The 27691-nt window shown below is 36.3% G+C and overlaps 1 protein-coding gene across 6 annotated transcripts in view; it reads left to right on the top strand.

Annotated features, from left to right (window-relative positions):
• LOC143741646 (kinesin-like protein KIF21A) overlaps positions 1-27691 on the top strand; it is a 56428-nt gene that overhangs the window by 12487 nt on the left and 16250 nt on the right. The window contains exons 2-25 of one of the 6 annotated variants that reach the window (XM_077233932.1): positions 6199-6421; positions 10821-11006; positions 11353-11502; positions 12852-12983; positions 13188-13355; positions 14355-14470; positions 14566-14761; positions 14946-15135; positions 16793-16856; positions 16938-17141; positions 17959-18006; positions 19089-19164; positions 19284-19389; positions 20457-20645; positions 21092-21291; positions 21410-21517; positions 21621-21689; positions 23093-23238; positions 23323-23464; positions 23639-23833; positions 24927-25028; positions 25853-26018; positions 26131-26151; positions 27547-27604. In XM_077233932.1, the coding sequence (XP_077090047.1) occupies positions 6199-6421; positions 10821-11006; positions 11353-11502; positions 12852-12983; positions 13188-13355; positions 14355-14470; positions 14566-14761; positions 14946-15135; positions 16793-16856; positions 16938-17141; positions 17959-18006; positions 19089-19164; positions 19284-19389; positions 20457-20645; positions 21092-21291; positions 21410-21517; positions 21621-21689; positions 23093-23238; positions 23323-23464; positions 23639-23833; positions 24927-25028; positions 25853-26018; positions 26131-26151; positions 27547-27604 (3255 nt within the window). Of the gene's footprint in view, positions 1-6198; positions 6422-10820; positions 11007-11352; positions 11503-12851; positions 12984-13187; positions 13356-14354; positions 14471-14565; positions 14762-14945; positions 15136-16792; positions 16857-16937; positions 17142-17958; positions 18007-19088; positions 19165-19283; positions 19390-20456; positions 20646-21091; positions 21292-21409; positions 21518-21620; positions 21690-23092; positions 23239-23319; positions 23465-23638; positions 23834-24926; positions 25029-25852; positions 26019-26130; positions 26152-27546; positions 27605-27691 lie in introns of all 6 variants that reach the window. The other 5 variants (XM_077233931.1, XM_077233935.1, XM_077233934.1 and 2 more) reach the window with 5 other exon arrangements.

Here is a 27691-nt window from a genome sequence, read left to right as displayed (position 1 = left end):
TTCAATAGCTTGTAGAGCCATTTTTAGCAGCAATAACTTAAAGTAATCGTTTTCTGTATACCTAAAACTGTTTTCTGTATAATTATCAGTTTCTCACACCATTGTGGATGAATTTTGGCCCGAACTTCTTTACAACACTGCTTCAGTTCATTGAGGTTTGTGGGCATTTGTTTATGCACAGCTCTCTTAAGGTCCTACCATAGCATTTCAATTGGTTTGAAGTCTGGAGTTTGATTGGTCTTGGTTATTTTCTTTTTCAGCCATTCTGTTGTAGATTTGCTGGGGTGCTTGAGATCAATATGACATATAACCCCGAAATATGACCTAACGGGGAACCTGTGAATCAAACATTTAAAAATAAAAACAAAACAAAGGACCAGAACAAAATAGTCTGAATAATCTGAAATCATTAAAAATCTGAACCAGTTTTTAGCAGATTAATAACTTATTACCCTATCATCTGCATGACGACGTCATTAACGACAGTTCTGTATTGTTGAACCAATGTTGTTCAAAAGAAATGTGTGACAATATGAATACGGTTTCGGGACTAGTTAATTAATTTCTCCCATTATGCATCGATCAATATTAGGCAAATGTTTGGATTTCCTGCCATTAACAATCTGTCCGTGACAGCCTGTGGTATTTCTTTTTTTTTCTTGCGATAAAACGATTAATAAAATTTTGGTCGACCAACGGTTAGTCGACTTTTAGTGGGCAGCCCTAACTGGGGCATAAGCAAGCAGATCTTATGAGTAAGATTGAAGTCGAACAAGTTAGCCACCAATTTGACATGACACACTTTGTACTGTTTGTGGGCAGACTGATTAAAAACCTTTGCACCTTGACTTCTAGAAATTACGTAAAGCCAACCAATCAGATTGTAGCTGTCAATTTTAGCCAGTTCTTATCATTTTTTTGTGTAGTATGCATCAGGCAGGTTTGTGGGTGTGCTGTGTGAGCTTGAGACAAGTTTCTCAAGGCAATACAGGTTGGATAGATGAAAGTTATTATCTTAATTTTTTATAACGACTACAATTGTCATGAAAAGCCATTATATATATTTTTTTTTAAATGTGGGTGATGTCGATATCACAAACGTGTAATATCTTACCTGATGTCTATTACTCATTAGTAGTGGAATCCAAACCGATCAGTCTGTTTACCAGTTAGACTATCCAGAATCAATGCAAAGTGTGTTTTCTTGGTTCATCTGTCCTTGTTGTGTGTTGTTTTAAAACCCAGCACTATTGAATTTTTTTTTTTTAAGGTCACAGTTTGTAGATGTAAATGATGCCTCAAATTGTGTGTTTTGTTGAAGAGAAGTGATCAGATTTTCTGATAGACAATGTAAAATGTAACAAAAAATGTTGCTGTCATTTTGGTTTTAGGTTTAGGCACCAAATCATGATGACGAAATACAGAGATATAAAATATGGTAAAGTCTGCTCTCGTCTCAGAAATGAACGATGAATCAACTGTTAATGAGACTAGGCCATACACATAATATACCCATAATACAAGTCTAACAGGGTCATGTTTTCCAGGGCAGGATACATCAGCACTTATTCATCTTTCCGCATCTGCTTTATTGGTATTGCAATATATTTTCCATGTTATGTTGTTTAAGTTGCCCGTTGTGCTTAGTTCACTGTTTGAAGTCATTGTGTGCTCACCTGAGAAGTTTTAGAGTTCAAATGATCCCTAGCAGACGAACTGGACCCTTTTATCCTACAGGGTAATGACTAGATATCTGTTAGACCTTTAGAACACAGTTCAATCCAGTTAAGCTACTGATCTTTTCTCTGGAAAAGAGAAGGCTGTGCAGATTTCTTTGTCACTGTAATCGCAGTAATGAGGCCTGTGGGTTGAGGTTAATGCTTTAAGTCAGAAGCTGAGCTGTATATTATGCCTTTTGAACATTGTATGACCCAGACTCCTTAATTATTATGATATAACAGCTTTAATTTAGGATTTTATTCACATGTAAACATTGATCAACACACATAGAGCTAATAAAATATGGTAAACAGAAGCTCACATGTACTTTTCAATTATATGAATGATTCTTTTAAATGCTTTTGGGGAAGACATTTGGAAAATGTTGTTTGCCAAATGATAATTTCAGATGTCAATAGATGTTTAAGTATGTATTGAAGGAAACATCTCTGCATGTGTAATATTGCTTTTATAGAGCTGGTTAATAAATAATTCACATTTTAGACTTAGTAGACTCAAGTTAACTTGCCTATTTTTGCTCTGCAAAATCCAAAAGAATTAACCGCTGTGTGTATCTGAACAACAAACAGAAGTGATGTTACATTTGTGAATGAATCAGTTTTGTTTAACAAATTGTTTGTACCACAACACAACTTGTTGTGTATTTAATGTGTATTTTAGGTGCACGGTGCAATAGTATGAGCAAGAGTTACTCATTACTGGTAAAAATGTTGCATCTAAAGTCCAAATAGAATCACTAAACAAGCATGTTTCAAAAAAAGCACTGGGTGTTCAAATGAACTTAATTCTCAAATTTGTCAGATGACTCACTAGAGTGTTTTGTAGAAGCTGTTGAAATGGGAAATGTATTTCACTCTCATAAATGTCTCACAATATCTTTTACAGAATGTATAATTACTCAGAGGCGTAGTATGGTCTCACATTGACATCATTTGTGGTTAGGGGGTTCTTGGAGTGCATTTGGGTTTTACAAGACCAATTTTATATATCCTCAAGAGTTTAAAGATTTATGGTGGTCAGAGGTCGTCATTGAAATATGGCTTATTTTGGAGTTATGCGTTCATGTATCCCCTCTAAGCTACATAGAATGCACTGGCACGCATGAGTAGCTTTGAAACCAAGGGAAAAAGTAACCCTTGCGTGTCTGTGTTCAGGATTCGAGGGTTTGGAGACATTAGAGACGTCACAAGAAAAGACTGGCCTCACACAAGAGTGTTTGACTAGTATTACTGTCTTAAAAGTGACAACACAACATAGAGAGGGAGCGAGAGAGAGAAAGCTTGCAGCTGGAAAATCATGTTACAATCAGAGGTTAAGAACAGAGTAGCACAGCACTATGCAAATTATTAGGACACTGGGTGTAATTCATTAGCCATACACACTCAAATTTGTTTGGGTAATGTATGAACAGTTTCATGAACAAATCATGAACTTTTGTACAAATATATATTTTAAATGTACAAAAAATGTTAGACAAATTAAACCATATTTACGCAAAATTCACACGAAAGTTTGTAAAGCAAAGGTTGTGTGGAAAAAAACTTATATGAAAGTGTTTTGGTTATGTTTTATGCAAATTACGGTTACACTTTATTTCCACTTTAGACATTCTACTAACTTTGCAACAACATAACTCTTAGAGTATTAGCAGACTGTTAAGTTAGGTTTAGGGTTGGTAGAATAAGTTGACGTGCACATACGAAATTAAGTAAATTAAGTGAATTTCCATGTTAAATTTCTCAGATTAAGTTTGCATGTGTGTGATTTGTGTGGTGTATTAGGGTTTGCAACTTTACATAAAGGCCCTGTTTACACCTGGTATTAATATTTGGTCGATCGGATCACAAGTACGATGGACGATGCTAAATACAGGTGTAAACGGGGTCTAAAACGTTTTGAGCTTGTCCACTTTCAACCACTTCCAGAGGTAGCCGAAAACTCATTCGACCGGATTGCTTTCGTTGTGTAAACGCTCATGTGGTCGAAAGCGTTCGAACATCCACAAAAGACTCTCCTCCTACTGACCTGACATGTAAGCATTATGGGAAGAGCGCTAGCCAGATGGAATTTAAATTGTATCGGCTGAAGACCCAAGTTTGGTTTGAAGACGAAAAATGTACCAAGCACAATGTTCTCTCACCATTCCTGATTCCTAACACTCATTCACAGTGTTCGATGTGGTCTTGCGGCTGTCAGAGCAGAAACGAAAGCTGATGATGCTCTCTATTTTTCCATCCCCTCTGTGCGCATTTATATGTAAATTGCATGAGCTTACTTCGTCCTTTAGATTGAAATATCTGAAAAAAAAACATACATTTACATAGACTCTCCCCTCGAAGAATTCAGGACAGAAGTTGTTGAAAGTGGACAAAAGAGACCACTAGAGATTAAAACACTAGGTGTAAACGGGTATCTGTCTTCCTCGTCTACTTGTGTTCCGATCGACCAAAACGAATCTTAATACCCGGTAACAGGGCCAAAGAATCTCCAGGGTTGGATTAACAGCCTGAACAATGAGCCACTGAACAGAAAAATGTAAATCACAGCACTAAAGAGCTCTCAGCTTTACTGGAGAGTAACACTTCCCTCAGACACTCATCCACTGAATGAAAACACTGCCAAAAATGCTTTTCTTACTTAGAACTTTTGTCTTGTTTCCAGTCCAATTATCTAAAAATAGTAGTAAAATGCCATAATATATTATGTCTTGTTTTCTGAAAAAAAAAAATAATCTTTTGCTTAAAACAAGAAAGCTCATGTGAAAATGGGGTAAGAAAAATAATCCTGTTTCTGATTGAATTAAGATTTTTTTTCTTAACCCATTGGCAGATAATTTAGCTTTTTTTAAGCAACAACTCACTTAATTTTGATTTATTTCTCCCGAAAACAATAGATAATATCTCATGGGATTTTACTCATATAGGAAATGCATCTCGATTTAAGTTTTTTTTTCTGTGTAGATATTTGGGCTGGAAACAAGACAAAAATACTAAGTAAGAAAAGCTTTTTTTTGCAGTGAATATGCAACAATCTATTTTTATCCATTCAAAAATATTAAATAATAATTCGGTAGTACCGATAGGTGAGCCATAGTTGAATCAGTCGGCACAGATTTTCAAAATGAGGGACAGGCCACAAATCCATGAGTACAGTTTGCAAAACTGTGGGAACAGATTGCGAAAGCGTGGGCATGGATTGTGAATATTTGGGTACGGATTGAAAAACTGAAGGTACGGTTTACAAATCTCTGCATGGATTGGGAATTTGTGGGTACGGTTTAGTAATCAATGAGCATGATTTGTTAAACAAAGGGAAAAATTTAAGAACCTGTGAGGGTTACAACCTGAGGGGACGAATTTTAAAAACCCACTAACCTGCCGGATCCGTTAAACACCTACCCCAGCACCCTTGTCCCGGGACCTCGGAATTTTTAAAAAAGCAAGAAAAATCTGTTTTTACATACTACAACCCCTTCAAAAGTGAATGTAATAAGGGCTAAAAAGTTAAAGGCAGAGCAGCAGGTTGTGGTAGAGGAAAGGTCTGAATAATGAAAACAGAAAACGTGAGTAAATGAATCCCAGGGTGTGACTGTTTACCCATCGTGTTGCCAGAGCTTCCTCTCACTCTCCACTAACAGAGAAAGCGTTTATGTTCATAAACCGACTTAGGAGTTTTTCCACTTTCCACGAATACAGTTCTCTTGAAAACTTTTTCTAAAGCAAAAGAGGCACACATTTAAAAAAAAAATTCTGAGAAATGTGAATTTAAAAAAAATATATAATTAACCAATCATGAATAGCTGAATAGCTAGTTATAAACATCAAGTTTCTTTTATCCACTGTTAAAATGGGGATTTTGACATGTCCCACCTAAGAGGTTGTACCTTTTTTTGACTATCCATTTGTAGCAATGTTCAGGGAAGAAGGAGGTGGGAACCGGCGAACAATCAAAATATACTTTATTTAAAATAAAACAAACAAACCAAAATACCGCCAGCAGCCCCTCGCCGACGACTGCTGGCTAAAATACAAATTACAAATACAAAAACAAAACACAACACAACTAAAATACAGGCCTGTTTCTTTCTCGATCATCAACGTCGTCGCTCCTCCTTTATGCTTCCGCTCCTCCGTGAGAGATGCGAGACCGGTGTGCTTCACAGGTGCTGCTCATTAGCAATCGCACCTACGGCCTCGCGCCATTCTCTCACGTCCCTCGGCCGTCCTGTTCACCACACCATTCAGCATAATTTTGACATAAATATCAATAAATATAGAATATCTGATCATTAGATTATTATAGTGTGTATATATATATATATATATATATACATACATATACTGTATAAGTATATACAGTATGTATAAGTTATTAGATCATGTTAATGACCAAAAATCTTTCAGTATAAACTTATTTATTCTGATAAATGACTAAACTCAAACACTGTCTATTTTTCAGGATTCGTCCACAGTTGGCGAAGGAAAAGATAGAGGGATGTCACATCTGCACATTCGTGACCCCTGGGGAGCCCCAGGTCGTCCTTGGAAAAGACAAGGCCTTTACGTTTGACTATGTTTTTGACATGGACTCGCAGCAGGAGAGCATCTACAGCAACTGCACTGAGAAACTCATCGAAGGCTGTTTTGAAGGATATAATGCCACTATCTTTGCCTATGGACAGGTAAGACTGTAAAATGACAAGAAACTGAATATTCCATTGATGTAGTGAAGTAAGTCAGTCCACACTGAAAATGCTTAGGTTTGCAGAAGTTTTTATTTATTTTTTATAACATATTAAATATTATACACGCAACTTTCAAAATACACTTAAGATAGTTCATAACAATATTGGCATTCGCACCGGAGGAACCTTTTCATAGTTCATGGAACTATTGCCGGAAGTACCCGGATTTTGGCTTGTTCGAACCACAGGAACTAGGAACGATTTTAGTTCTAGGAACTCCTTTTGGAGGAACTAATTTAGCTCCTACTTCAGAGTCAGGTCTAAACCAGCACTATAGGAACTACCAGTGACGTTAGTGTACGCTGATCGGCCGAACCCACGCGAAACACCAGCACCTGCCATTTTTAAAAAAGCTGTGTAAACACAGATTATATTCTATATATTTACTGCAGAAACTAACTCTACGAACATGGAAAACCGTGATAGATGAGCCTCTTAACCTTTACACTGAGGAGAAAATCGAATGTGACTTTGAGGGGACCAAGTGATACATGATTATGTATTTCTGCTCAGCTAGCAACACTAGACATTAACCACACGGCATACGCTAATGCCTTTTCATATACGGTCTACTATACGCCGCCAAAATAAAGGTCCGCCATGCAGTCAAAATAACAGTCAGAACAACAAGCGCGGCTTACGTCACTTCAGAGTTTCTACTGGCGGTGTGAATGCAACCAGGAAAACGCTCCTAAGGGAACCATTAGTTCTTGGGGAAACACCCTGGTGGCTAGTAACTACCTGGTGCGAAAGCCCCTTATATTACAATTTGGTGAATTGGTAGCTAATTTGTATGAATTCCTAAAAATTCAAACGTTTTCGTACGATCTGCTTACATTTAAGTTAGAGGTTGGGTTTGGGGTGGTCCTCGATTCCTGCTTTTTTCTAAAAAATTTACGTTTTGCACCGTTCTAATTCGTATAAAATCGCCACCTCATAAAATAGCTGTTTTATCATGAGATTAGGTTACAGCTTTACAGCCAAGTGTTCTGAGGCAAAAATCAAACATGCTCTCCTAAAGTACTCTATCTTAAGTACTGTTGGGAAGTCCGATTCATTTTAGTGTATTGGCCCAGTTGAACTGTTTAATAGAACCAGTCCAAAAAACAATTCACTGATTCACGGCTTGTTACGTATTCTTGTTTTGTAGGGGAACATTTCGAATTTCCATTGGTTTTTGGATGATTACAAAAAGTATGCTTTGACCAACAAGCATTTATGGTTCTTACATGTTTTCCTCATGATAATCTTCACAAATTAATACTGATTTTTAAGTATTTTAAAGTGTAAATCAGTGGCCAGATGTAAAAAGCTAAGCGTAGGCTATAAACGAACCACACCACACACTTCCGACAAACAACTCTTTATTTAAAAAAACTACAACACATTTTCACTGAAAGTTTAATCAATTAAGTTAGAATAGTTTGAAAGAGCATGATTATAATGAAGCACAAGGCTAGTTAGTAGATTAGTTTACCCGTTCGTCGTGATGATGTTTAATGTCCCTCGTAAGCCAATTTAGCCACTTGTTAGCAACTGACTTTTTAAAAGACAAGTAAAAGCTTTAAATATCACAAGAGGGTATTACTGGTGTATTTTATGTTGTAGAAATAAAAGTGAAAATATGTTGATCTTGTGTTCACCACAGACATTATTTCATGCATTTAACAAAAAGCCCATGAAAAAAAACTGATTAGGGGCGGTGGAAGTGCTAACTCGTGTATTTGAGATGCATCTCTCTGTAGGCAAAGGCGTGGTTAGCTGGTACCCTCAGAGGCAGGGGCAGCACTCAGACGTTTTTACACCATATATTGTAGATTTAAAACACTTTAAACCCAAATGTCAAAAAATGTACTCGAATCAATGAACAGGTCAGCATTTATGAAGCTCCATTCTTACAGATCATTAACTAAAAAAAGTTGTTTTAGTGTTTAGTTACCCTTTAAAGTTATGTAAATTTCGGCGCTGGAGGTCGTAGCTTGATGACACCGTGAAGGAGCGTGGAGTCATGGGAGTTGTCGTCTTCAGATCCTAAGCCGATGAAAAGCGATCCAACTGGACTCATGGATGAGCTTATGCATTCAAGTTTTATTAACGTTACTGTGGTATAAAGCTTATATGGCACAGTTGGCTGCTGTCACTAGCTCTTTCGTTTCGTTGTTTATGTTTATTTTACAATTAAAGTTACGTTTAAAGTCCGCCTCTTTCTTCCCTGAACTTGAACTTTGTTACAGTTACGTTTGATCATTTAAATTTTCATTATTTTATTTCATTTTATTTCATTCTAATGAAACAGCTGTGAATGCTGAATTTCTTCTCATACAGGTGACTATTTTACGAATTAAAATTGTGGGGTAGCACAGCGCTCTTTTACTTGGTCAAAACAATCATACTAAAACCACATTTGTATGTGTTGAAAGGTATGTTAACAAGTCAACACATGATATAACATTGTTCTAGTGGTTTTTGGATATTTTGATCCAAAAATACGATGGCATTTTAACCACTAAATATATAAACTTGTATATATTTTCATTATGTTTTTTCTTATTTCACATAAAAAATTATGTGCGTCATTGTTATAATGATAAAAAACTAATTAAAAAAAATCAGCTGTTGTGTAGCATGCTACACATCAAGCAAAGCAAAAAAAACATGAAACTTCTGTCAGAACCTGAACCACAGACATGTCCTGACAAAAACACTGCTATCTTTTCTCTTTTTTCACAATAATAGATTCCTAAAAATATCTAATTCCTTCAATACAAATGCATTTGTAAGTGTATTACATCTCAAGTTCTTACATTCAATCATGATCAAAATACATGTAAAAAACTCTCCCTCAATAGAGTCCCTAAATCTTCGTTATTCTTTCTTTGGCTTAGTTCATTCTCCATCTGTCGTTCGAGGGTCTTGTCTTCCTGTCAGCGTCTCTTTCAGTGGGTGATGAGGCACATGCCCTGTGTGTGTCATTCCTCTATGTGTCTATGGCAACAGAGACCCCAAACTTCTTTTGTCTGGGTTGTCTCCCTCTGTTGCCCGTGCTAAAAGAAAATGTCTCTGCTTCACATTTACCACACATACCAACAGCACATGCAGATTTTCCCCAATGTTCCACCATGTTGTCCAACTTTTTTTTCCCTGTGCCTTCTATTTAAAATGCCCCTATTATTCAAAGGTTCCTAAGACTAAGATTCCTAAGGCTCTCATATAATACACTTAGATTTTTTCATAATATTCATTGCCTAATTTTTCAAAGTCTGAAAACGGTTCCTTCAAAGATTCAGTCTCTCTAAACCCCTCCTTTCCACAAACCTACTCTGCTCGGATTGGTCCGATGTCCCAGGCTGTTGTGATTGGTTTACTCTGCTCTGATTGGTCAGATGGCCCAGTCTGATGTGATTGGTCTACCACTTACAGCAGGTGTCGGAAACAAAACGTCCATAACCATATCTGAATAACAGCATTACAATCACAATCTGCCATTGGTTGGTCAAACAGATAGTACCACCTCCAATTTATGCCATTGGTTGAGCCAATATTGCCATATTGGGCACCAGATAAAATGTAACAATAACAATGTGATTTAATCTTTAATTCCAGCAGAAGCTCTAGGCTAGCACTATTGGCAGATTTTGAAATATGACAGATGTAATGAATGTTTTTCAACTCTCACTTGCATAAAGTAGAACATGTCTCAACATTTTGATGCTCTAACTTGTTTCACTCAACTGTCAATCCCACATTTCTCTTTACTCAATTCATGTAAATTATTTGGGGGAGGGGGGGCTTTTTTTGTTTAAACCCGTCGTAACTCTTGCCACTTCATTTTTTATGTTTGTACAAACTGAGAAACAATTCAAAAACATTTTTTGTGAGATATATTTTAGTCAATTCATGTAAATAAAAAAATAAAAGCTTCACTAATTTCTGTTTAAACCCTCCAGAACTCTTCTCCCATTGACTTCCATTGTTACTGCATTCCTGTAAAATGCTGTTTTTTTATGTTTCGACAAACTGAGTCAATTACTTTTGTAGTATATATATATTTGTCAACTCTTGTAATTTTATTTTTAAATACCAACTTCATACAATACAAGCTTTTTTTCTTGTACAAACTGAGGGAAGTCAATTTATTTTATTATTTTTGGGGGTAGTCGAAAGCATGTATATGGTCATTTCATGTACATCGCAGTTGATGCTCCATGGTTTTAGTTGAAAATGATCTGAAATATTCCTTAATGCACAAGGAGAAACTTCAAAACACACCAAAAGTTAACAACATCTTCTGTTTGATTGGTCTTGTTTTATCTAACCTCCTCCTGAATCTTTTCAGACTGGTTCGGGAAAGACGTACACCATGGGCACGGGCTTTGACGTGAACATCGTGACTGATGAGGAGTTGGGAATTATACCACGGGCGGTCGGCCACCTCTTCAGGGGTATCGAGGAGCGCAGACAGGCCGCCACAGAACAAGGGCGACCCGTACCCGAGTTTAAGATCAACGCCCAGTTCTTAGAGGTGAATAACAACCTCCACTGTTCTCTTGTGGTCTAGCTTCATCTAAGCTCTACAAAATGGCAATCTTACGACTGACAGACGTGTTATTTCTGGTGTTAATGGAAGTGAAGATGTTGAGTTATCTCTCCATATCAGCCCTGAGGTTTAAATTTATCCTCTGATAGGTGTAGCGGAGCTGCCATCATGTCGGCATGCAAAGGGTGGTGTTGACACCACAAATAACACGCCTGCCGTACCATTGGCAGGCGTTAGAGATTTTAGCATGCATGTCTGAGCTTGGCTAATTAATTACCTAACCACTCCTGCATGTTTATAGCTGTCTAAGGTGCGGCGTTTTGTTTCATAGTTGTACAACGAGGAGGTGCTGGACCTGTTTGATTCGACTCGAGATGCTGAGGCCCGCAAGCAGAAATCCCACATTAAGATCCATGAAGATGCCAATGGAGGAATTTACACAGTGGGAGTCACAACACGAACCGTTAGCTCAGAAGCAGAGGTTGGCTTTCTACTAGGATATGAAGACATATGTCTTGAGCCTCTCTGCACTTGCTAAAATTGATTTTTTAAATGTGTGTTTTTATTCAAATGAAGCTCAAAGGTTTTTCAGGGATTTTCCCCATGAAAAATAAACTGCTATCGGCTCGACAAGGCCATCATTATCTACTATTTAAGCGTCTTCTTTTTTAGTATTTTAGTCAAATTTAAATAGTATCTCCTTGTAGAGTTTTAAAGCTAGAACCACCAAACTCAGGTCAGACATTCAGACTGTTGTCATTTAGGTTGCTATATCTTTTATAACTGATCCGACTTACTATTTTAAACTGACCTTAAAACTGACGATCAAAACTATGAAAAGTCCTATAGACTTTCATTGTGAGGGTCAAACTTTCATACAATAACTCTAATTGAGTTAAGCTTCATCCACCATGTATCTATCACTAGCAAAGCCTAGCAACTAGCTTAGGACATGCTAGCAATTTGTTAAATCATGCTAGCAACATGCTTAAACATACTAGCAATGTGTTAAGACATGCTACCATTTAGCAACATGTTAGTGTTTTGGTAAGAGACCGTAAGACATACTAGTAAAATGCTAATTCATGCTAGCAATGCATTAAAACATGCTACAAACATGTTAGCAAAATATAAAATAATGCTAGACACATATTAAGACATGCAAATATGATAAATCATGTTAGGAAGCTTATAAAACTTTCAGACAAGGCTTTGTCAAGCAAGCATAAAAGTTTGTCCCAACAAACTTTCTAGTTATACTTTTTCTGTAAAAAACAAAACAAAAAAAATATTATTTTTATTTTTACTTTAATTTTAACATTTAAAAAAAACAAGTTTTTCAGATTTATTTATACAAATAAATGTGTGTTATGTTTAATAGTCATATTTACTTTGAGATTTGTTAATACAAAATTCTCTTTAAGGTAATTAAAGTATTTTTTTTATTTACATTTTATAAAAATACAAATTTTTTATTTTGTCATTAACTAGTTTTGCTGTTTTATTGTTAGAAAAAAATAACTATTAGAAATCTATGGTTATTTTTTTATTAATATAAAATAAAGTTTGTCTGTTTTTAACTACAATATAAAAACATTTATATTATTTATATAGTAGTCTAGTAACATATTAATATTTCTATAAATAAAAATAAATTTTAAAAAGATTATCTTTTTTTTTTTTTGTTTATTGGTTAATAAATGAATGTTATGCTACATTGTCATTGTCATTGGTTAATAAATGAATGTTATGCTACATTGTTTCTGCATCATTGTCAATCGCTGTTAACTCAGTGCTGATTACCTCTACCGATTACCGAATTCTCTTCAGATGCTGCAGTGTCTCAAATTGGGCGCTCTGTCCCGCACCACTGCCAGCACTCAGATGAATGTCCAAAGCTCACGCTCCCATGCCATCTTCACCATCCACCTGTGCCAAGTTCGCGTCTGTGCCTCAGACAATGTAGGTTGTCAAATCTCCCACAGCTGGAAAACTTTCTCTCAGCTCTTCAACTCTGATCACTCTCAGCACACAGTGTTTCTTGCGCTATTCAGTTATTTCACATTTCAATGATGACAACCTATTAAAACTCTGTTAAAATCTATAATAATATATTCTAACTTTACAGTACATCCTTCAGTTTTTCATTGTATGTTGTTTTTCCAGGACACAGAGAGCGATAACAGAATGGTGAATGGCTCCACAGAGATGAATGAGTTTGAGACGCTAACGGCTAAGTTTCACTTTGTGGATTTAGCTGGCTCTGAGCGACTGAAGAGAACAGGGGCCACAGGGGACCGGGCCAAAGAGGGCATCTCAATCAACTGTGGACTGGTAAGAACAGAAGTTAAAGTGAAAAGTGGCATAAACGATAAAATACTCACAGTTTCTCACAGTAATGCTACAAGACCTAAACGATATGTGTGTTGTTAACATGATTTCAGTATGATAAAATCGCTTAACAAACTTGTCTGTGTTTAGTCATATCCAGTTTTGCCACAAAACAATATTAAAGTATAGAATGAAGTAATATTTGGGTATTTAATGATTATAAAGAATAATTATTTAAGCATGTTTACAGGATCTCTGGGAACTTAACTGGTATACAGAAATAGTAAAATTAAGAGAGCCAGAATCTGGCAATAAAGACACGTGGGAAACTTTATATTCCACATTACATCCATTCAAATCCATCTGCTGCTAGTGTGACTGCCACCTGGTGGCTTTCAGAGAACAAACATGTAATTTTCAATGATAATAATCATAAAAACATTAAAAAATATATTACTCTTGTAATATGTTACTGTAAAGTAAAAACTCAGTATTTAAGACAAATATAATAATAATAATGTATTCATTTCTTAATTTTTAAATGTTAAACCATCCTCAACCATCAACTTTTATTTTGAAGCAGCCTTTGCGATTTAATAATTGTGCTAAGCCTTATCGCTTATATTTCGGTTTTATTTCGATTAAACGTGTTGCCTTAAACTGAAGGCTGTTTTTTTTTTTCTGTGAAACACAAATGTATCTTCATGCAGGTCTTTCTGAAAGTTTGTGAAGCTCCCAAAAAAAGACAGTTATGGATTCTGGAGCTTGATGTGCCATTGAATAGAAAGAGCCATGTACCAATTGCACTTTTGTGTTTCAATAAAACAAAATGATATCAGCATAGAGGTTTGGAACAAAATGATAACGAGTAAAAGATCGGGAGTAAAATTACTATATTTATTTCTGAATGAACGATTCTTTTACTTTGTGTCATTTATTGTATATTTGGCTGGTATCGCCTCTGATAACTAATAATTTTGGCTTTGTTTTGTGGTGGTAAAGTTAGCTCTGGGCAATGTGATCAGCGCTCTGGGTGACAGGAGCAAACGCTCCACACATGTTCCTTACCGAGACTCCAAACTCACTCGCCTGCTTCAAGATTCCCTGGGAGGAAACAGGTACATCCCCCCCCCCCCCCTTTTTTTTTTTGACATTTTATTATGCCCTAATCCAGGTTTTTTTTTTTATGTTGCTTCTCCCTTTTGACCTCCAGTCAGACGACGATGATCGCCTGCATCAGTCCGTCAGACAGAGACTTCATGGAGACTCTGAACACGCTGAAATATGCCAACCGCGCTCGCAACATCAAGAACAAAGTGATGGTGAACCAGGACCGGGCCAGTCAACAGATCAGCGCTCTGAGAACAGAGATCGCCCGTCTGCAAATCGAGCTCATGGAGTACAAGACGGTTTGTGCTGCGATGTTTAGTCCAGATTTATTTCAAGTTTGTATCAGAGTTATATTATATAGGAACTTAGTTTTCCTAATTTAAATGAGTAGAGTTATTATTTGTAATAATTTTAATTAAACTACTTATAACAAATTTAAAATAACAATATGTTAAATTGTATGTTTTTGTATTTTTGAAACAGGGCAAGCGTATGGTTGGCGAGGATGGACTGGAAAGCATCAATGATATGGTGCATGAGAACTCCATGCTGCAGACAGAAAACAATAACCTGCGTGTACGAGTGAAGGCAATGCAGGAAACCATCGACGCCCAGAGAGCCAGACTCACCCAGCTACTGAGCGACCAGGCCAACCAGACCCTCGCCAGAGCAGGTACCCTGTTTACACCTGCTATTAAGATGCGCTTTTGGTCGATCGAATCACAAGAAGACGAGGGAGACACATACTCATTTACACCTGATGTTTTAATCTGTCTCTTTTGTCCACTTTCAAAAACTTCTGTCCTGATTTCTTCGAATCTATGGGCGGGTTAATGTATGGGCTTCTTCAGAACTTAAAAATCTAATGGATGAAATAAGCTCTCGCAATTTACATATGAACGAGGTCAGAGGAAAAAACACGGAGAGCTTTCTTTCGTTTCTGCTCTGATAGCAACAATACCAGTGTGAGTGCGTGTTAGAAATATGGAATGGTGAGAGAACATTGTGATTGGTATGTTTTTCATCATCAAACCATACTGGGGTCTTCAGCCGACAAAGTTTAAATCCTGTCTGACTAGAGCTCTTCCCATAGTGTTTACACATTAAGTCAGTAGGCGGAGAGTAGACAGTATTTTTGTGGCTGTTCGAACACATTCGACCACCTGAGCGTTTGCACTACGAAAGCGATCTATTCAAATGAGTTTTCGGCTACCTCTGGAAGTGGTCAAAAGTGGACAAGCTCAACACGTTTTAGACCCCGTTTACGCCTGTATTTAGCATCGTCCACTTGTGATCCGAGCGACCAAAATGCATCTTGATACCAGGTGTAAACAGGACCACAATGACATAAATTATATATCAGATATTTTAGATCAACTAGAAATAAAAATGCTTAGCATTAATAATACATAGCAAGAGAAATATAGCTCCTTTCATACATATTAAATGCCCCCTCAACACTTTACAATAAGGTCTCGTTTGTTAACATTACTTAACTAACATGAACTAACAATGCTTGTAATGGATTTATTAACCTTTCTTAATGTTAGTTTATAAAATGTAATGCTATAGTTCGCACTGCATTAACTAATGTTAACAGATACCGTACATCTTTTGGTCGTTAAAATGTATTAGTAAATGCTAAGATTAACATTATTTAAATGTATTAAATGCATTAGAAGTATTGTTCATTGTTAGTTCATGTTAACTAATGTAGTTAACTAATGTTTCATTTGAAACCTTATTGTAAATTGTTACCAGTGTAACATTATTTGGACTCTTTCTGGAGCATGGTGGCAAGTTAATAATATTGCTTTTTTTCTACAGTACTACATTTGTCATGTTCAAGAAAAATGATCAAATGTATATTTTTAATATTGAGAAATTTAAGTATCAATAACTACTATCAATAACAGATAGTCCAAAACAGCATAGCTGTTACCCATTCTGTTGTTTTGTTTTAATACAATAATTTAATTATTCTGTTGGTTTAATGTTTACCACCAGAAAACGACAAATACATATAATTTTGTTTTAATTGTTATCAGACTAATTTTGGTAGCAGGGTTGTAAACTGGGTTAGTATCTGGGTTGAATACTCAAAAAAAAAAAAAACTTCATATAATATTTAGTTTGATATTCTAAAGTGGACAACTTTTATTATGGAGATTACGCACTTCCTTTTACTGACCTTTTTTTTGTGGAAAAATAACAAAAATGTGAATCATCTCTACTCAATGTGAATTATTTCCTTGCGCTGGTTTTACATAACCAACAAAAATGTCATTTCTTGCCTAAAAAAATGTAATTACCTCAACTTTTTTTTACAGGTGAAGGAAGTGAAGAGATCGGAAACATGATCCACAATTACATCAAAGAGATTGAGGAGCTCAGGTAATGTATGCAAACACAGTACGCCCATATCTTAGAAGTTCCTAAACATCTCTGTATGTGTAATGTTTGTGTGGTCTTCAGGGCAAAGCTATTGGAGAGTGAAGCTGTGAATGAAAACCTGCGGAAGAACCTGTCCCGCGCCTCCACCCGCTCCTCATTTTACGCCGGCCCGACTTCCATTGCCCCCGGCCACCTTGCACCTGAAAAAGATGCCACAGACATCATAGAAATCGCAAAGAAAGACCTGCAGAAACTGAAAAAAAAGGAGAAGAAGAAAAAGAAAAGGTAAGCTACTGACATTGATGTTTAACAGTGTCGTTGAGGAGTATGAAACTCAAATTTCCTTTTTTTCCTTGGACAAAGGAGGGTGTGTCAGGGATTGTTCTGGTCTGCTGTATGCCTCAAATATATGGTGTACAATTTCTATGCTTCCTCACATCATCTTCATTGTTGATGAGTTGCTCTCAATAGGAAACGTTTGAAAAATCCTCTAATTTTTGTCTTTTTCTCTGATTGGTGGATCTCACTATAGAATTGTGGGTAATGTAGTACTTCACCAGTAATTCTGCATTCTGAGTGCCACGCTGATGAAGTATTTTTGTAGGCCAACACGGATGTTAACATCACACTGGATTCCTTTACAAAAATCAAGATTTTTCTTTTGGCCTTTTCTTTTGGATTTTTGCAGAAAATAAGCTCTGTGACCAACAAATGTTTTGTTAGTCATGATAATTTTCACAGATGAATACAGCTTGAATTTTGAAGCCAGAAGAAAAAAGCTAAAATCGGGCTATAAACCATGCTCTGTCACTTTCACTAAGCTTCCTAAAAGCCAACCATTTCAGTATTTTATTTAATAATAATAATAAAAAATAAAAAACATTCCCAGGAAGTTTAAATTAGAATAGAACCCATTCTTTCATGCCCGCAACACTCTATTCTGGGAGGTTTGTTTACATCAGATCCTTTTATTCAATAAACAAAAGAAAAAGCTTCAAAGTATATGAATTTGGAAGTATTCCTGTTCCTCACGTGTTCTTCTTTGCATCATCTTTGGCACTGTGGTTCCTCTTACTCTCACCTCACCCCCTCACTCTTGAAGACTTCAGCAGATGGATGAAGGTGCTCATGAAGATCTTGAGAACGCCAGGTTGGAGAATGTCATTAAATGCTGTTGTTCCACTAACCTTAGTCACCGCATCCTGGAAAACTTGACCCATTGCTCTTCCCTCTTCTTTTCTCTAATACTCTAATAACATGATAAACATCAATGGTTTGAAGGTTTAGAATCTGTTTCAAAACCTTGTGAGCTGCCTTGCTGTCTGTTGTCTACGTAGTCAGCTACAGTAGTTGAAAGAGAGCCCCCTAAGTAAATTAAACCTTAAACATGCAGCAACTCCAAATAGCACTCCTCGGGGGGTTGGTGTTAGCGTGTTGCTAACCTAACAATGTGTTACTAAAAAAACACCAATGGTAAGTACAAAAGTAGAATAGAATAGTCCATTTGTAATCAGATTGAGCTATTTTTATTGATTTCTTGTCAACTTTGAGTGACATAGAAGTATTGTAGTAGATCTTTTCTCAGATTAATGTTAGCATGTTGCTAGGCTAATGAAAAAAGCATATAATTACATAGCACACACACATAGATCTCTTGTGTGAAAAATTACAGTGTGGGATCTGGAATTTGCCTTATCCTTGAAGTGATGCTGCCTTAAATTTGAGTATAAATTTGGTATCTTTGAAGTATAGTTATGAAGTATAGTTATGAAGTATAGTTATGAAGTATAGTTATGCAGCATAGTTATGCTACCTACTCTGTTGGGAGCATATCTAATGCTAGTTATGTAGCTCACTAAGGTTTGGAACAAAGCTCTTTCATTTTGTTGGGTTTTTTTCTAGAGCCCTTTAAGATGTGTAATCAGCTCATATTCACGTTTGATCAATATGTGATGTCGCTTCAGAGTTTAACAGTAGCCAATAATAAAGTGCAACTGATTCACTAACACTGACTGATTTAATCAGTTATTAACAGATCTTGGAATGTAGTGATTTTAAAGACCCCATGAAATCAAAGTTTTGGACTCACCTTCAATAGGATATACAGTACATTAACACTGCAAAGTAAATATGATTGTCAACAATTCCATGAGGTCTTTAAGTAGATGGTGGCACTAAGGGGTTTGCCTTTTATTAAATCTAATCTCTGATCTTTGATCTGATGTCATACAGTGTCATAAAGGAGGAGGGGCCTGATAACGAGCAGGATAAAGAGGCCTCCGAGAGAGCCAATGAAGAGCCAGAAATGGTAAGTTAAATTCTCACTTGTGTGTTCAAAAGATATGCCGATTTAAATTTATTTCTTTACTGTCCCTGGGATTCTTCAAGGCAGAACATTGTTTTCTAATTATTCCAATACTCCTGTAGGATGGGAGTGATCATGATGAAGGTGAGGAAGCCGAGGGTGAGGAAGAGGAGGATGAGATGGAAGTGGATAGCTCTGATGAGTCTGACTCTGAGCTGGAGGAAAAAGGTAAAATTCCTGCTTTTTTTAAATTTACTGTAAGTAATGGAAGCTTGTTTCAGCTACGGAATAATTTTTTTTTTTTAAAGATTTGTTTTTCCACTATTCCAATTTTTTTCTCAGAATTTGCGAGTTTAAATATTGCAATACTGAGGTTTTTGTTTCTCCCGATTGCGAGTTTATATCTCGCAATTTTGACTTATTTTCTCAGAATTGCGACTTTATTTCTCTGAACTGTGAGTTTATATCTTGCAATTCTGAGAAAAAGTCATAAAGGCGAGATGTAAACTCTCAACTGCAAGAAGAAAGTCAGAATTGTGAGATAAAAAGTCACAATTATCTTTTAAATTGCTTCATTACGTGGCAGAAACAAGTCTTGCAGAAAATTGCATTTGATTTTTTTTTTTAATAAAAAAATACAAATGTTTAATTTATGAATTAATCGAAGTATAGTACAAATTGATTAACATATTTACTGACAAATCGCTTGACCCTTCATGATATACATATTATAATTCAACTTTATTTGGAGTACTTCTTTATTGCACAATTCACATTTAATATTAAGCCTAAAATGTGTTTAATATGACTATTAGTAAGGATGGTATGATCTCTGTATAATAATATCAGTCTTTAAATACAAGATATTTAAAGTGTACTACATTAGCTCAATCAAATATACTTACTTATATCTTTAGTTAGACATCTGCACTGTTTCTGGATAACTAAAGTGCATTAAGTACAACATTTGTTGTTCCAGTTTAGCACACTTTAAGTATAGCAGAAAGTACAATTGCAGGGTATTTAAATTAAGTACACAAATATATAAATGTATTTGTAGTATACTTCGCATAAAATAAATGCATTTCAAATACATTTTGGTATATTTATTTTTCACTAGGACATAATATACAGTATATTTAAAGCTATGATAAAGTTCTGTCGGTCTAGGTTGCTATACGCATTATGAAATATAATGTATTAAAATATTAATTTTAAATATTATTTTATTTTATCAACTCTTGTTCTTGTTGGATAAAAAAAAAAAACATTCTGTGTATTTTGTGTGTTGACAGAGGACTTCCAGGCAGATCTGGCCAACATCACATGTGAGATCGCCATCAAACAGCGGCTGATCGATGAACTGGAGAACAGTCAGAGACGTCTGCACACGCTCAAACAACAGTATGAGCAGAAACTCATGATGTTGCAGAGCAAAATCAGGGACACACAGCTGGAGAGAGACCGCGTACTGCATAACATGGGTACAAAACACAATCATACACACGTACGCAAGCATAATTAAGTCATTTATACTCATTTGTGAGTAATGAGCACTTCAGAAACATGACTACCTATCAAACGTTTGGTATCAATAAGGATTTTTTAATGTTTTGAAATAGGCCTCTTATGCTCACCAAGGCTCAAAAATACAGTAAAAATCATAATTATTCCCAACTTTTGACTGATATAGTGTAAATTAAATTATGCACCTGCAACCTCAGTCTTTTAGTACATCTGTACTGCCCTCTTCTGGTTTGTTTTGGAAACAGATTGAATGAAAATGCACGAATAATAATAATTATTAAAAAAAGCTATTGGCCTTTTTCACACTGCACTCTTGAATCAAACTTTAAGCATAAGTGGCAATGCAGCGTAACTGTAGAAGTGTAACTTTTCTCTTGAAAGTTGACATCACATTTCTATGCAGGCTCAGTGGAGACATGTACAGAGGAGAAAGCAAAGAAGATTAAATCAGAATACGAGAAGAAGCTGAACTCCATGAATAAGGAGTTGCAGAAACTGCAGTCGGCACAGAAGGAGCACGCACGCCTGCTGAAGAACCAGTCACAGTACGAGAAACAGCTAAGGAAACTACAGCAGGAAGTGACTGAGATGAAGAAAACCAAGGTATGTTTGTGTATTTTTACTATTGCACATACTAAAGGGTAGTTCAAGCTGATCCGGGCAACCATCACTGTACTGTAGTGTCTAATCGTTGTTATCATGGTGACTCTGTTGCGTTCAGGTTGGTCTGATGAAACAGATGAAGGAGCAACAGGAGAGGAATCGAGTCACAGAGACCCGCCGCAACCGAGAGATCGCCACACTTAAGAAAGACCAGCGCAAACAGGAGGTGACGCACTGTACCCTGAACAGCCCCAGAGAATTATGGGATATTCTCAGAGACAATCCCTGCTCATTCTCTCCTTTTGTTTTCTCTTTCTTGTCTTGTTTAGCACCAACTGAGGCAGCTTGAGGCTCAAAAGAGACAGCAGGAGCTTGTTCTACGCAGGAGAGCAGAGGAGGTGACTGAACCTGGATTATTTGGGAATTACAATTTTTTGTTACAAAAGCGCTGGTTTGATGGCTGTAGCTGGTTGATGGGATTTAGGCCGTGTGTCCACCCAAAGCGTTTTTAGAGGTTTTTTTTCTCGATTCTAGCCTATTTTTCCAATTGTTTTTGATGGAAGCGTCATATTTTTAAAACGTCAGTAACGAGGCACTGGTCGTTTTTTACCGGTCGCCGAGAGTTGAAGAATGTTCAACTTTGGGTAAAACACGGCGCTCATCACTAGGTTCCTTTTCATCACAGCTTTGCACAAAACTTTTGCGATATTTCCAAAATGTTGACAAAAACTATTGCGAAATGACGCCGTTTCTATTAATCGATGTTATGCGACTAAAACGTTTTTTTTTTTTTTGCGCGATAAATCATTCCAAATATCTTGGCGACGGATGTTGGTAGGTTTATGTATATAGCAGCCACCACACTAGCCATTTTTTTTAATCGAAGGAGACGTAGGTGTGTTATCCAAGCAATAATGGCAAGGAAAGAGCCTTATACATAGGAGTGCCACATATGAGGTGTTTCTGGGTTCTCCCTCCTATCTGCTTCAAGGTCTTGATAAATTGTTGCATTTCTTTGTTTAGAATCCAGTATTCCCGTAATTCGTTTAATAAGACGAGTAAAGTCTCATCTTCTGTCCAAACACACTGCGCCTTCTTTAAAGAATGATCGACTTATTCCTATTCCTTATACCTATAAATACAGAAAAAGAAACTGTTTCCATTGCAGTTTTCCTTTTTCGAATTGCCTAAAAAACCACCTCATGAGAGCATAAAAACTTTCTTGCAGTATATGGGAGTTTTTGCGAAATTGACGTGTTTCCATTAAGCATATTTTCAATTCGCAATTTCAATTTGCGCAATTTGAAGAGTAATGGTAATGGGGCTACTGTCACTGGTTACCCAGCCGTCCAATCACAGTGAAGGGGGGGTACAAAAACCACATCGTCACATTCTGCTTGTACAACGATAACATACGACAGCAACAAGCACACTCTTCATCCAAAACGAATGGAATTGTTACATTGTTGACATTTTTATATTCAGAAACAAACTATCTGCAAAATCGTATACTAGTAACAGTTCCGTATCATAGCACATATAGCTTCTCGACTGAACAAATCGCCAAAGCGTTCTCAAGTACACGCAGAAAGGTGTTTTCAGCTGGCTAAAAATGCTTTGGTGAACACACAGCCTTAGAGACTCAACTTCGCAGAGATAGTTTTAGCATAGTCTTATGAGTTCGGACTGACATTAGCATGAGTAAATGATGAAAGGATTTTATTTTTGGGGTGGACAACCCTTTAATCATTCACAGTATAACAACCTAGAAAAAAAGTTTTTTTCTGCTACTTTGAATCAGATATCTGCCCTGAGACGCCAAGTGCGACCAGCATCAGGCAAGGTTAACCGCAAGATCAGTTTGCCAGAGCCTTTGCAGGAGTCTTCAGCCCGTACGGCTCCCATCCGACCACAAACCACCGGGTCCATGACTTATAACGGGACGAGGTAACGTGTGAGGTTTCATTTCAGATGGGTTGGCTTATGAGTATTTGAGTGACTGATGTGGTTATGATATTTGTATTGAAGAAGGTACCAGATGAGAACAGAAGGAGTGTACTTTACCAGAACAGCACGGGCCAAATGGCAGTCGCTAGAGCGTCACATTAGTGACATCATCATGCAGAGGATGACCATCTCCAACATGGAGACCGAAATGATCCGCCTACTTAAGGTGACTCAGAATTAACTTTTATTATTATTTTTTTATACCCATCATGATAACTTAGGACAAATGGCTAATGCTAATTAGATGAAAGACTGTAAACTTAAGTATTGTGGTTAATTTTCATTTTAAGCAAATTCGAGATTGGGTTAACTGACAAATCATTTGCTTAATTCTGTACAGCAACGTGAGGAGCTGACCAAACGCAGAGAGAAGGTGACGAAAAAGAGGGACAAGATCGCTAGCGAGGATACGGATGCCGACAGGACCGTCGTTTCTCTTAATGAAGAGATGGAGTCGCTGACCGCCAACATCGACTACATCAACGACAGCATCGCCGACTGCCAGGCCAACATCATGCAGATGGAAGAGGCCAAGGTACTTGTGAGAAACAGGACATGTCAAGTCAAGTCACCTTTATTTACGTATATACCGCTTTTTGCTATACAGATTGTTTCAAAGCAGCTTTGCAGAGATAACAGGAAAATAATGCAAAAAAGTTTGTTTCCAGAAGAAAAGTGTCACAGTCCAGCTTAAGTAAGTTCAGTGATGTTTCATGTTTGTTTTAAAAAAGGTATTAATTTAGTTCATTTATATATATATATATATATATATATATATATATATATATATAGCCATTCTGTGGTAAACCGTGATGTCATCGTCCAGCTCTGTTCAGTTCTTGTATAATAGTGTCAATGCAGACAGATCAATATTATTGTTGAATATTAAATTAAATGTTAAATTGAATGTCCCAACTGAGTAAGCCAAGCCAATGGCAACAAAGGTGGAAAAAGGCGACAGTGGCAAGGAACCAAAACTCCATCAGTTGGCCATCATTTCTCCATCATTTCTCCATCAATGGAGAAAAAAACCTTGAGAGGCCCAGGCTCAGTCAGTCCTCCTTTGGCCAATGAACGAACAGTGTATGATTATGATTATGATTCAGGCAGCATTACAGAAGTCAGATTGGATTGGAACAATCAGAATATTATCCAGTTCCATCTGATTTAAGACCGGAGTCATCAGGCCGGTATGGATACGAGTTTGTTGATGATCAGTGCCGATGGCTGTCTTGTCGATGAAGCCTTCACAGGGGAGAGTCTAGTTGACACAAGCTCTGCTGATACTTCAGGGATGCGTTGTGGTCATGTCTAGGTGCAGGTCCTCCATCTGATCTGGATATGGCCCAGTTCCGGCTGACAACATCATGCGTTGTCGTCTTGTCTAGGCACAGGTTCTCCATCTGTTCCTGGATCCAGCTGAGTACATCGGTGTTATAGGAAGTGTTCCCGGTTCCGGCTGACCTAATTTATGCAGCCTAATGATGTCACACTGTAGCATACCCAATACATACAGTAAAATGATAATAATCTAGCAGCAGACCCTGTTTATGATGAGAAAAAATGTTTTGCGGGTCAGAAATGTTTGATTCATTGGCTCAAAAACGTTTTTCTATCCACCACTTTAGGAGGAGGGGGATACAGTGGACGTCTCTGCTGTGATCAGCTCGTGCACGCTATCAGAGGCCCGTGTCCTGCTCGACCACTTCCTGTCAATGGCCATCAATAAGGTACGGGAGCTCAGTAGATTTTCATTTTGAAATTTGAGATGCTCAATATATTAATAATCACTGGTCAATATTAGTACCAGTGATTAGTACGTAATGAGAATAAATTATCGTCATTTGGTTTCAAGTAAAAAATATTTACACATAATTCTTATTTTGATTATATTTTTAATAATATAATATAACATTACATAACATAACATAATATATTATAATGTACAGCTTTGGATACTACTGGAAAGTGTACATTTTACGTTTTGACTTTTTTAATTTTATTTAAATAAGTACTGTGACAAGTTTACTTCATAATATAATTTAATATAATATAATGTAATACAATATAATATAATACAATATAAAAAAAGATACAACTAGATAGTGTACATTTTATGTTTTACTTTTTTGGTGAATTTTGATTACATATTAGTTCAGTTAATAGAGCATATTACTATTGTTTATTTAATTCAGAAATTTTATTTGCTAACATTAAATCGTATTACATATATTTGCATTGGGTCATCCAGTTCTCTAAAAAAAAATAAAAAAATAGTTGACCACAAGTTTAGAATGTCGCAATTGAACATTGGTATCAGACAAAATTTCTATATGGGTGTATCCTTAATTCAGAGTTATCATGATTATCATTGGAACAAATACATGTAAGGACACATTTTACATCCATAGTATGACCCATTTCTGAGTTCAACTTAACGTTCAATAATGTAGACCAGGACTTTATACCATCTGGATTTAATTGAATCATAAAAAAGGGTGGTTTATATTATTTTCCCAACCAGAAACATTTTGTTGTGTATCATTGTTCTCAGGGCTTTCAAGCTGCACAGAAGGAGTCTCAGATCAAAGTGATGGAGGGCCGTTTGAAACAGACGGAGATAAACAGCGCCACACAGAACCAGCTGCTCTTCCACATGCTCAAGGAGAAAGCCGAGCTCAACCCTGAGCTGGACGCCCTGCTCGGCAACGCTCTTCAAGGTCTGACACGCATAAACACACGCTCACGTACAGCTGCTTGGTGTTTTCTTCTCTAGACTTTTAAGTTTGATTTTGATTTGCTTTTGTCTTTTTGTTGCCTGAATTCAAACAGAACTAGGTAACGTGCCATCGGGTAAGTAAAGGCATCTAGAGCTGTCCCACCAGTGCATGTGTCTTCCTCAGACTAACAGACAGTAACAGTAGCATAGAGCTGCATGGGTCTTGCCTAAACCCCCTGTGGACTTTATTCTGTGAAGAACATGCCTTTACTGTAAAAGAGCTTGTAATAAAGACCCATGGAGGACGTAGACTCTTTCAGCTGTTATTAGTTTGTAATAGTGTTAAATTCAGCACTAAATCCAGTATTATACTGTATAATAATAATAATAATAATAATAATAATAATAATAATAATTCATTTTATATCAATAATTAACATTTTAATTAACAATAACACAATATTTAGTGCTGGGCAAACTAATCGCGGTGGATCAAAATAAAAGTTTGTGTTTACATAATATATGTGTGTGTACTGTCACTGTCTATAATATTTTTGTATATATAAATACACACATATGCATGTATACATTTAAGAAATATTTGCATGTATATACTGTATAAATAACACATTTTTCTTAAATATAAACATACATATGTGTATTTAAATACACAAAATAATTATACACAGTGACAGGACACACATATATCATGTAAACATTGTGATTTATCGTGCCCAGCACTAATAATATTACAAATATATTAATACAATTATTAATATAATAGAATATAAGTAATATAATATTGTATAATAAAATCTAATAATTAATTAATACTGCAAGGATTTTAACAACATTTTAAGTTTAGCTTTACTGCCACTCCTTATGTAATGATATTTTAATAGCACATTATTAAGAATGGTTATCATTTGCACATTTACAATATTTAAACTTCAGCCAAGTCAGTGATTAATTTGTGTAAAAGTTATATATTGTATCCATGTAAAACCATGTTAAATAATGTTTAAACAGTGCATATGATGTTTAGTGGTGCATATAAATGAAAATTTAAATACTGTCATTATTCTGTGTTTATTTAGAAAAAAAGACAGGCGTAAAACGTGCCTCTAATTATTATTATTATTATTATTATTATTATTATTACTTCTTGGTTTAAGAATTTTAGTCACATTTTAAATCTACTTAGTAAAAAATGGATGATGGCTTTATATGATAAACATGGTAAAAATGCAGCCGAACTACATATTGACTTACTAGTTTTCTTTTTCTGCGTCTGCCATAGTGACCCTACATCCTTCAGAAATGTGTTTGCATCCCTAATGCTGGTGACCTGGCGGTAGACTGAACACACCTCCTCTTTTCTAGTTCTGTTGAATTCAGGGTTGTGATAACAACACTATGATGCATGTCGCTTGAATAATAATGTTTACTGACATACACTGACAAGGTAAAATGAGAGAGCACTAGTGTTTCTAATGTTGAAGTGTGTGCGTGCGTGTGTGTTTGCTTAGAAAATGGTGATGAAAGCAGCAGTGATGAATCAGCACAGAGTCCAGCCACAGATAAAAGGTAAAGCACTACAGTCAGGCCAATAAAGCTCTATAAACTGAATTGTAAATCTGTCTTGATGTGCTTTCATCTATAAAACACATTGAA

Source organism: Siphateles boraxobius, unplaced genomic scaffold, assembly GCF_051911475.1.
Source record: "Siphateles boraxobius isolate OS27281-9 unplaced genomic scaffold, OSU_SipBor_1 19, whole genome shotgun sequence".
Lineage (NCBI taxonomy): Eukaryota > Metazoa > Chordata > Actinopteri > Cypriniformes > Leuciscidae > Siphateles > Siphateles boraxobius.
The sequence above is the reverse complement of the archived record's forward strand: the minus strand, read 5'-3'. Positions and strand labels throughout refer to the sequence as shown.